Source organism: Corythoichthys intestinalis, chromosome 11 (genome assembly GCF_030265065.1).
Source record: "Corythoichthys intestinalis isolate RoL2023-P3 chromosome 11, ASM3026506v1, whole genome shotgun sequence".
In the NCBI taxonomy this organism is placed as follows: domain Eukaryota; kingdom Metazoa; phylum Chordata; class Actinopteri; order Syngnathiformes; family Syngnathidae; genus Corythoichthys; species Corythoichthys intestinalis.
Genome location: NC_080405.1, coordinates 55,401,191 through 55,413,307, shown reverse-complemented (window position 1 = coordinate 55,413,307; position 12,117 = coordinate 55,401,191). Strand labels below are relative to the sequence as shown.

At 41.4% G+C, this 12,117-nt stretch overlaps 1 protein-coding gene across 1 annotated transcript in view; it reads right to left on the bottom strand.

The window, feature by feature from the left end:
* Positions 1 to 12,117, bottom strand: part of mgat4b (alpha-1,3-mannosyl-glycoprotein 4-beta-N-acetylglucosaminyltransferase B) — a 43,512-nt gene that overhangs the window by 7,030 nt on the left and 24,365 nt on the right. Inside the window, exons 6-10 of the mRNA XM_057850680.1 lie at positions 7,320 to 7,433; positions 4,411 to 4,486; positions 4,229 to 4,343; positions 3,760 to 3,890; positions 37 to 144 (exon numbers count right to left, since the gene is read on the bottom strand). Coding sequence (XP_057706663.1) covers positions 37 to 144; positions 3,760 to 3,890; positions 4,229 to 4,343; positions 4,411 to 4,486; positions 7,320 to 7,433 — 544 coding nt within the window. The remainder of the gene's footprint in view (positions 1 to 36; positions 145 to 3,759; positions 3,891 to 4,228; positions 4,344 to 4,410; positions 4,487 to 7,319; positions 7,434 to 12,117) is intronic.

The following is a 12,117-nucleotide window of genomic DNA, read 5'->3' as shown; positions in this document are numbered from 1 at the left end:
ATCTCCGCCGTTTCCCCAAGCCCCGACGCCGGTCACCTTGAGTTTCTGTATTTTCCCGGCGAGCGATGAGTGCGTTCCCACGTGCTGGAAGAGCGACGGCTTGAAGCGAATCCTCAGGTTGGCTTTTTGTCGATCGCAGTGTTTCTGAGGGAGGAAAGAACAGGAATTTGTGCTTACCAAGACCAGATACTAGAACGAAGTCATCATGGAGTACTTGTTAGGTTTTGTGTTGGTTCCCTCCTAGTGTGTTCCTGTGATTGCCCATTGATTTCACCTGTTGTGCCTGCTCCTCGTGTATCCGCCAATCTGATTCCTTCTGTGTCACCCATCTGTTCCTCGTTGTCTCGTTACCCCTTGTCTCTGTGTGTATATAAGCTCCCAGTTTCTTTTCACTCCTTGTTGCGTCATCGTCAATGTCGATGTCAGGTCCTGTCCAAGCCCTCGTGTACCAGTCCCTCAGATTAAGTAGGTTTTGTTTGAACATTGCCTTTTTGATCCCCAGTGATTTTGGATGTACTTTGTGTTTTTGTTAGTTATTATTAAAACGTTTTTTTTGAGTTTACCGCCACCTGCCTTGCTGCGTTTTTGTTTCCCTGTATTTGGGTCTACACCACCTGGCTGCCCAAATTCCTGACAGTACCAATGTGTAGCGTGTCTCCCTCCCCAAGATGATAGAGATTCAATTGTGTACTTGATTTTAATGTCAACATGAGGCGTGTTGCTAGGGGCAAATGAAAGGTTGTTTCATAGTAATCTGAAATGGAAGCGTATTGCTGCCAATCAAAACAATTTTTCTAAATATGGTGTGATGATTATCATGTAAAAACATGACCATTATCATATGAAAAAGTTATAATTATATATAAACCTGATAACTATCATGTACAAACGTGAAAACGATCATGTAAAGACGTGATTCATTTTCCAGGAATCACAATAATTATCATAAAATAAAGTGATTATTTTGTACTAACCTGATAATTATCAAAGTGATCATTTCATGTAAAGATGTAACAATTAACATGTAAAACCGTGATAATTGTCATGTATAAACATGTTAAAAATATCATGCACGAACGTGATAGTTATCATGTAAATACAGGATAATTATGTAATACCTGAAAACTATAATGTAGAATGGGATAATTATCATATGAAAATGTGATAATTATGTAAAAACATGATAATTTCCAAGCAAAAAAAGTGATGATTATAATGTAATAAATGTGATATTATGTACAAAATGTGATAATTATCATGTAATAAAGTCATAATTAACATAAAAATGATAATTATCATATCAAATGAAGTGATTATTTTGTACTTACCTGATAATAATCAAAGTGATGATTTCATGTAAAGATGTAGCAATTAACACGTAACACTGTGCTAATTGTCACGTATAAACATGATAAATATCATGTACGAACGTGATAGTTATCATGTAAATACGGGATTATTATCTAATACCGGAAAACTATAATGTGGAATGTGATAATTATCATATGAAAATGTGATTATGTAAAAACGTGATAATTTTCAAGCAAAAAAAGTGATAATTATAATGTAATAAACGTGATATTATTATGTACAAAATGTGATAATTATCATGTAATAACGTCAAAATTAATATAAAAATGCTAACTACCATGTATAAATGTGATCATTTCAGTTAAAAACATCATTTTCATATATAAACGTGACAACGATCATGTAAAGACGTGATTAATTTTCCAGCAAACGTAATAACATGATAATTATCATATAAAATAAAGTGATTATTTTGTACTTACCTCATAATTATCAAAGTGATCATTTCATGTAAAGATCTAGCAATTAACACCTAAAACCCTGCTAATTGTCACGTATAAACATGATAAATATCATGTACGAACGTGATAGGTATCATGTAAATATGGGATAATTATGTAATACCTGAAAACTATCATGTAGAATGTGATAATTATCATATGAAAATGTGACAATTATGTAAAAATGTGATAATTTTCAAGCAAAAAAGTGATAATTATAATGTCATAAATGTGATATTATTATGTAAAAAATGTGATAATTATCATTTAATAACGTGATAATTATCATGTAAAATAAAGTGATTATTTTGTACTTACCCGATAATTATCAAAGTGATAATTTCATGTTAAGGTGTAGCAATTAACACGTAAAACCGTGCTAATTGTCACGTATAAACATGATAAATATCATGTACAAACGTGATAGTTATCATGTAAGTATGGGATAATTATGTAATACCTGAAAACTATCATATAGAATGTGATAATTATCATATGAAAATGTGACAATTATGTAAAAATGATAATTTTCAAGCAAAAAAAGTGATAATAATAATGTCATAAACGTGATATTATGTACAAAATGGGATAATTATCATGTAATAACGTGATAATTATCATGTAAAAAAAATGCTAACTACCATGTATAAATGTGATAATTTCAGTTAAAAACGTCATTTTCATGTATAAACCTTATAATTATGTAAAGTAGGTGACAACGACCAAGTAAAACCGTGATAATTATAAAGTAAGGAGTTATAATTATCATGTGAAAATGTGATAAGTAAAAACGTGATAACTACCATGTATAAACTGATCATTTCAGGGAAATTTTTCCTACATTTGAATGTAATTACTTGACGATGATGTAAAAACGTGATAAAGTAAAACAATTATCAATGTGACAATTTCAATTAATAACAGAACTCATGTAAAAATGTAAACCTTTTCATGTAAAAACATGATAATTGTTATGTACAAACTAAGGCTGTCAAACGATTGAAATTTTTAACAGTTAATTACAGCTTAAAAATTAAGTAATCGTAATTAATCACAATTCAAACCATCTATAAAATATGCCATATTTTTCTGTAAATGATTGTTGGAATGGAAAGATAAGACACAGGACGGATATATACATTCAACATATGGTACATAAGTACTGTATTTGTTTATTATAACAATAAATCAACGAGATGGCATTAACATTATTAACATTCTGTTAAAGCGATCCATGGATAGAAAGACTTGTAGCTCTTAAAAGATAAATATTAGTACAAGTTATAGAAATTTTATATTAAAACCCCTCTTAATGTATTTGTTTTAATAAAATTTGTAAAAATTTCAATCAAAAAATAAACTAGTAGCCCGCCATTGTTGATGTCAATAATTACACAATGCTCATGGGTCGCACCCAAGCACCAGCAGAGGGCGACAAAACTTCCCAAAAATGTTAATTTCATTTTAATCTGTTTGAGCGCGGCATGTGCGTTAATTGCGTCAAATATTTTAACGTGATTAATTTAAAAAAATTAATTACCGCCCGTTAACGCGATAATTTTGACAGCTCTAGTACAAACGTGATTGTTATCATGTAAATACATGATAATTAGTTAATACCTGCATGATAGTTATTATATGAAAATGTAATAATTATGTAAAACATGATCATTTACATGTAAAAAAGTGATTATTATGTAAAAAATGTGATATCGTGTAAAAAAAAAAGTGATAATGATCATTTTTAAAATGTGATAATCATCAGGTAATAAAATATGATAAATATCATGTAATGTATGTATGTTTTCACATGATAATTATCATGTGAAAATGAGACAATACTGTAAAAACATGGTAACTACCGTGTATAATTGTGTAAAAATGTGATAATTATAAAGCTGACATTTAAGTGTGTAAAACATAACTCATGTAAAAAAGGTGCACTGACCGCATCCTTTTCCGGGTTGCAGACTTTGACCCACATGATGTGATCCAGTAGCCAGTCGATGGGTTTGTCCTTGTAGAACATCAACATGAACTCCACGATCAGAGACAAGTCAGAAGACTTGAACATCTTCCCTGCATGCGAACAAACACGACGCTCAAAGGTGGGAAAGTGGGAACCTCACGATACGATTTGCGGTACAAAGTTTATGATAATGATGATCTCAATATATGAAATTATCGAAATATTCCAAGAGGATGATGAGATGTACGGAGGACCAAGAGTACCAAAATCAAATAAGTTTCCAAATAATTCAATATGTCACTCAATTTCAGTTTTACATTTAAAATGTGTTCATTTCAATTTATTTCTGCCTCGACTGATGAGAAAAATTGTACCACAAATCGCTCTTACTCTAAAGAATTTTCGGAAACTGAAAACCCTGGCGTGAGTTAAAAGTATGCTCACCCACCGATGAAACCCAGCTGAGAGAATTCCAGAATCATCCATTCCTCCGAAGGCTGCTGCAAGGCAAAGTTCTTCATGGTGCTCAAGTAGGAGGGTCGCGCCACGATGTCGTCTTCTAGCTAGCACGCACACACGCAAGCAAAGGTTAGCCAGCGAGTGGGCGCTCACACGAGAATGCTAGCATACCTGCACATAGTATGTCCCTTTGGTGCGCGCGTACATCATTAGAAAACAGTAGTCGAGGTTTTGCTTGGTGCGCCACCTAGCAAGAAGCCAAAAAAAAAAAAAAAAAGTAAAAAAAAACAGCTCACAGAAGAGCGAAACTTTAAAATGCAAACGCTACCACCTATATTATTTTTTTCAATGGAGTTTCTTCACAGCCAAGGCCATTTGACCCCCAGCAAGACATCCGGAATTCTTGACGCAGTTTCTCTTTCATTTGACACCCCAAAAATGACGTTCACCCCAAAATGCAGCAAGTCTATTATTACTATTACTACTACTATTGATTGCCAAACCAAGTCAACAGGAAGTGAGCAAATATCTACATGAACTCTGAGATACCTAAAAATCAACAGGAAGTGACCCATTATAAACAAGAAGTGAACCTGAAATGCACCAAGATCTACAGGAAGTGACCCTGAACCCCCCCCCCATATCAACAGGAAATGACACAATATGAACAGGAAAAGAATCCGAAAACCCCAAAGTCAACAGGAAGTCACCCGATATCTACAGAAAGTGACCCTGAAAAGCCTCAAAATCACAAGAAACTGACCCTTGAATACCTCATAATCAACAGGAAGTGACCCAATATGTACAGGAAGTGAACTCGGAATGCCACCAAGTCAACAGGAAGTGAGCCGATATCTACATGAACTCCGAGATACCTCTAAATCAACAGGAAGTGACCTAATATGTACAGGAAGTGAACTTGAAATGCCCTCAAATCAACAGAAAGTGACACAATATGAACAGGAAGTGAACCAGAAAACCCCAAAATCAACAGGAAGTTACCCAATATCTACAGGACGTGACCCTGAAAAGCCTATAAATCACAAGAAAGTGAACCAATATGTACAGGAAGTAAACTTGAAATGCCCCCAAGTCAACAGGAAGTGACCCAATATCTACAGGAAGTGAACTTGACATACCCACAATTCAACAGGAAGTGACCAATAGCTGCAGAAAGTCAAAGTTGCCTCAAAATCAACAGGAAGCGATCCAATACGTACAGGAAGTAAACCCGAAATGCTCCCATATAAACAGGAAATGACCCAATACAGTAGGCGGTGAACCCAAAATGCCCCAAAATCAACAGGAAATGAACCTGAAATGCCCCCCATTTCAACAGGAAGTGACCTAATATCAACAGGAAGTGAACCCGAAAAGACCCAATATCTACAGGAAGTGAACCCGAAAAGACCCAATATCTACAGGAAGTGAACTTGAAATACCCCCAAATTAACAGGAAGTGACCCAATAGCTACAGAAAGTCAAAGTTGCCTCAAAAGCAACAGGAAGTGATCCAATAGATACAGGAAGTAAACCCGAAATGCTCCCATATCAACAGAAAATGAACCTGAAATGCCCCCCGTTTCAACAGGAAGTGACCTAATATGAACAGGAAGTGAACCTGAAATGCCCCTACATCAATAGGAAATGACCGCGAAAACCCCCAAACTCAACAGGAAGTGACCCAATATGAACAGGGAGAGACCCTGAAATGGACCCAAATCAATAGGAAGTGACTACGAAATGCCCCAAACTCAACAGGAAGTGACCCAATATCTACAGGAAGTGAACTTGAAATAACCCCAAATCAACAGGAAGTGACCCAATAGCTACAGGAAGTAAACCCGAAATGCTCCCATATCAACAGGAAATGAACCTGAAATGCCCCCCGTTTCAACAGGAAGTGACCTAATATGAACAGGAAGTGAACCCGAAAAGCCCCAAAATCAACAGGAAGTGAACCGATATCTACAGGAAGTCTGAAATATCCCCAAATCAACAGGAAGTGACCCCAAATTATATATGACTGCAGCCCAGAGCCAAGCAACAGCGGCTACAAACTGACTGTGACTACGAAATGCCCCAAATTCAACAGGAAGTGACCCAATATCTACAGGAAGTGAACTTGAAATACCCCCACATCAACAGGAAGTGACCCAATAGCTAAAGGAAGTCAAAGTTGCCTCAAAATCAACAGGAAGTGATCCAATACATACAGGAAGTAAACCTGAAATGCTCCCATATCAACAGGAAATGAACCTGAAATGCCCCCCATTTCAACAGGAAGTGATGTAATATGAACAGGAAGTGAACCCAAAAAGCCCCAAAATCAACAGGAATTGAACCAATATCTACAGGAAGTCTGAAATGTCCCCAAATCAACAGGAAGTGACCCCAAATTATACATGACTGCAGCCCAGAGCCAAGCAACAGCGGCTACAAACTACACCCACGTGATGCTACGATGGTAGCATCAGACGCGTCTCATAGATATCACATGTATATTGAACTAATTGCGAAATGACAGACTTGGGCATAAGTAAACACCCACCATCTTAAGGCAGTAGACTTCTCAGGCAGGCTCTATTGTAGTGAACTTTTTATCTAAAATTCTCCTAAATTGGCAAAATCTTGACTTGAATCTATTGTAAAATGCTCAAACAGTTTTAACACGTTCACGTGTTGAAAGTAGACAGAAGGGAAATAACATTTTTAACAGGATTAAATGACTTCTAAACATAGCAAAGGTTACAATCTAGTTATGTTTGGCACACTCCTGTGTCTAATTAAGGTTAGAGTAAGGAATTGGGCTACAGCCTTTTGTCCCAAAAACCGCTTAAAGTTCACATCGTAAACGAATACTTTGCGTCGCCGCACAAACAGTAGGCATGGCTTGCAGGGGGCGTGGTTTATATGAGGCGTAGTTTGTAGTGGCTGTCACTTGGCTCTGGGCTGCAGTCAGACCTTTCTCAAATCCTCCCATATCAACAGGAAGTGAACCCGAATAGCCCCAAACTCATCATGAAACAAAGATATAGAGAAAGACAGAGAGTATCTCCGTCCCCCGCGTTGCGGTGCACCTGACTCTCTCCTTGGGGTCTCCGAAGGACTCGCGGAGGTGGGAGAAGTCCGGATAGAAGTGGAGAGACGGTGAGACCACCTCCAACAAGCCCGACTGGATCTCTGAGGGGAAACTGACAAGTGCGTATTAGTGAGCAAGCGCCGAGGCAGGTGCCTCCAAAAACACAAACACATGCTACAGTGCCAATGTCAAAATAAAAGCATGTGATTTTTTATTTCAGGTGGGTCGCTTCCTTAGCGGCAGAGCTGCAGGATGATGGGGGATTTGAGTCAATCTCTCTGGGCAAAGTTAAACACCGTTACGGTGCCAAAGCCCTGGGTGTTGAAGAGATTCGCTCTGAAATGCTGAAGACTCTGGGTGTTGAAGGGCTCTCATGGATGACATGCCGGTATTTTGGGACCGCACCGAAAGAGTGGCTGACTGGGGTGGTGGTTCATCCATCCATTAACTGCCGTTTCATCTGGTGTTGGCTCGCGGGGGCAGCACCTATAGCAGGGAAGCCCAAAGTTCCCTCTCCCCTGCCACTTCCACCAGCGAGATCCCAAGGCGTTCGTTCCCAAGCCAGCTGAAAGACATAGTCTCTCCAGCGTGTCCTGAGTCATCCCCAGGGCCCCCCGTCGGTGGGACATACCCAGAACATTCCTCCAGGGAGGCATCCAGGAGGCATTCGAACCAGATGCATGAGCCACTTCAGCTGGAGAGGAGTAGCGACTCGACCCTGAGTCCCTCTGGGATGACCGAGCTTCTTAACCCTATCTCTAAGGGAGAGCCCGGACACCCCCATTTCAGCCGCTTGTATCCGGGATCTTGTTTTTTCGGTCACGACCCACAGCTTGTGACTATAGGTGAGTGTAGGAACGTAGAACGACTGGTAAAGTCGAGAGCTTCGCCTATCGGCTCAGCTCCTTCTTCACCATAACGGACCGGTGCAGAGTCCGCATCTGTTTTCCGAAATTTCCGGGTTCGCAGTGAGTCAGCAACAGGCACACTTTTGCGAAATATACGATGTTTATTGATTAGAAAGTGCAAAATAAATGAGGTTTATTGATTACAATCCCACAAAAGCAAGCAAAAAACAAGCATAACATGGAATAACAATAACGCTAGATCTACATTGTCACTTGTCACGTCTAAAATCCCCGCGCTGCCGTTAAAGCACACAAGAACACAAGAAACAATAACGCTAGATATAGTTTGTCAATCCTAAAATCCCCGCGCTACCATTAAAGCACAACAAGATGTTCCTTAACAATGAAAGAAGCTCCTACCGTTGACAAATGAGCGGAGAGCCGGTCAGAGTAGCCAAGGAACACAGCCGAGCGATTTCGTACGTTAATACTACAGCGGACTCTGAGGGGGTGGAGAATGCTCCTGGCTTTATAACAGTACGCCTCGTGGGCACACAGGTGGCCAGCTTCTAAGCCCAGGGGACGAACCATTTTGCCCATACATGGTAATCTTAACATGTCTTTGCTCAACCCCTTAAGGAGATGAGCCTCGTGTCCAAAAGTGGTTGGTTAGCATGTTGTGCAGTCTCGGTAGCAGATGTTTCGTCTCAGCAGTAAATGTTACGATAGTTGCTATGGCTACGAGGCAGCAGGCGTCAAGGCGGCGGTCATAACATGATAAGAAGTTGTCTGTGCAGTCTCAAAAGAATTCATACATATCACAGTCATTAGGTTTATGTGGATCCATTTTGGGTGACACTAGATTTCTCCCATCAGCATCACTGCAGACGCTGCACCGAGCCGCCTGCTGATCTCCCGGTCTCTCCTACCGTCACTCCTTAACAAGACCTCAAGATACTTGAACTCCTCCACTTGGGGCAGGATCTCATCCCCGACCTGGAGAGGGCATGCCACACTTTTCCGACTGAGGACCGTGGTCTCAGATTTCGAGGTACTGATATTTATTCCAACTGCTTCAGGGGTGGTGCTTCCTCTTTTTAAAAAGAGGGACCAGAGGGGGGCGGTCAACTACAGGGGCATCACATTCCTCAGTCAAGGCACTGGAAAGGAGGGTCCGGCCGATTGTCGAATCTCGGATTGAGGAGGAACAATGTGGGTTCCGTCCTGGTTGTGGAACAGCGGACCAGTTTTTGACTCTTGCTGGAATCCTGGACGGGGTTTGGGAGTATGCTCATCTAGTCTACATGTGCTTTGTGGACCTGGAAAAGGCAGATGATATACTGGGATATACTGTCTGTGGGAGGTACTGCGGGAGTATGGGATGAAGGGGCCACTCGGTTGGACCATACAATCCCTGAAAAGCCAAAGTGAAGAGTTGTGTCCGTTTCCTCAGCAGTAAGACAGACTTCTTCCAAATGGGTGTTGGCCTTCTCCAAGGTTGTACTTTGTCACCAATTCTGTTTGTTACTTTCATGGACAGGATATCGAGGCGTATTTGTGGCGGAGAGGGTTTACAGTCTGGTTGGCTGAGGACTACATCGCTGCTTTTTGCAGATGATGTGGTCCTGTTTGCATCATCGGCCTGTGACCCGCAGCACTCACTGGACCAGTTTGCCGCCGAGTGTGAAACGACGGGGATGAGGATCAGAAGCTCTGAATCTAAGGTCATGGTTCTTTGCAGGAAACTGGTGGATTGCCTTCTCTGGATAGGATAGGAGTTCAAGTATCTCGGTGTCTTGTTCACAAGTGAAGGGACAACGGAGCGTGAGATTAGCCGGAGAATCCAGGCATAGGGAATAGTATCTTTTCTCGTATTTACTTTTTGACTGTCTGTATTATTCTAACATTTAAGAAAAACAAGCAAAATATATTTGACATTATGAACAGTTGGACTTGCAATGATTAGAACTGGCAGCGCCAAGACAACGGGCAGATAAGGACAGAAAGATACAGGATGCCTTCTAATCACAGAAGCCCAATGCGCGTCACGCAGCTGACTGAGCAAGATTGATGCTGAGAACCAGGTGATAGGCAAGACATCTACAAGCCCACGTCTGCACCAACAAATCTCGCAATCAGCTCTTCTGGCCAGTCCAGTACAAATGGCGGGACATCTTGTCTTGCCACATTAGATACGGAGGAACCCGCGACCGAGAAGTGAAGACTCAGCACTCACGTGGCGCTGAGGATGGCAAAATCCTTAACTCTTGTTGCCCTAACAACAGTAACGCCCGAATTCTCCTGTCCAATCCAGAAACAGACAATAATCCTAAACAACGCCGAAACCCTTCTTCCGAACCACAGCCCGCATCACCAGAGCCTTTAAAAGACTGAATGTTTAACTCTAATTGTTGTCATTTTTCTCTGGAATCTTTTGTTGACTTGTGATATGGTGACCCTGGATCCAGTTGCCTCCTCGCCTGGGTCTCTCTGTGCTGTTGATTGCTGCCGACTTGGAATAAATTGTCAACTTGTGTTTCGAAGCCTTTTTCCAGCTTTTAAAATGGAGTCCGTACAAGGGGTCAAGACTAAGGTGAACACGCGGAGTTTGGCCTTTTGGCTGGGTTGTAGGATTGTCCGCCGGCCTGGGTTGAAATTGCGCTAGTGCGGTTCTGGCAATCTGGCTAAAAGGTCAGAGCAGTATTGCAGTCGCTTTATCGCACTGTTGCAACGAAGAGGGAGCTGAGCCGAGAGGTAAAGCCCCCGATCTACCGTTCGATCCTCGTTCCTACCCTCATCTATGGTCATAAGCGACGGGTCATGACTGAAAGAACAAGATTGCGGGTACAAGCTGCCGAAATGGGTTTTCTCGGGCGGATAGCTGGTGTCTTCCTTAAGCCTGAGTTATGCTACTGCATTGCGGTGACGGCGAAGCAACTACTCTACTACTCTGTAATTCACAGAAAAGCCACTAGAGGGGTGTGGCGTTGTGTTTGTAGGGTTTTGGGGGACTCTTGACGACTTCTAGTTTTCTTTCGGGTACACTGCTATGCCAAAATGCTAACGGAGAGAAAACGCTTGTATGTGGATCTTCAGCTCATCAACATTGAACAACAAATGTTGAGGCGCGGGCGACGCAGAAGACTGTTTCGGAGGCGGTCTGTCGGACTGTTGATGCCGTCACATTAGGAATTCTAGCCTCGGGTGGAAGTCAGCAAGCTGCGGCGGCTAGCTTCAAACTGGTGTCGAGCACTGTATCCAGCGTTTTGTCTGCAAAGAGTTGTAGACTGCCCTCCAGCTCGATTTTTCTGCCGTGTCCTTCAACCAGCCAGTGGGAAGCTATAGTCGATTTCTGGCGGCTATGGAAGTTCCCAAACTGCTTTGGAAGCCTTGATGGTAAACACGTTATCATTTCAGCAGTTTTTGGCCGACTGGGTCACCGCTTTGTGTGGCCATTCGATTCCGAACACACACATACTTGTCTCGGTGGTTCTTCCATTTTTTTTTCAATCGCTGGCTGACCTCCAGCCCCGTATTTTCAGCAATCTCCCCACGTATTGCTTGCCATTTGGCAATCTTCATAATGTGTCGACGAGACATTGTAGAGGTTGTCGTACTTGCTATTCGTTGATACTCTCGTCGCCTTGGTATATTTTTGCATGTAGCAAACTATTAATGTTTGACAATGGTGGTTATTTCGCGCTGAACCGGAAACAACAGTCTGAGCAGACCGACCACAGTCCATTTCCACCACGTCACACGCGTTGACGCGAAGTCAGAAAATTGTGAAGATGTACGTCAGGCTATGGCGGAGGGTCGTAAATCAGGTCTTGATGGCATAGGTCTGCTGCAGAAGCATAACTCTGCCTTTAGAGACAGGGTGAGAAATGTGAGGGGCTCAGAGTCGAGTCGCTGCTCCTTTGCGTAGAAAGGAGTCAGGTGGTTCGG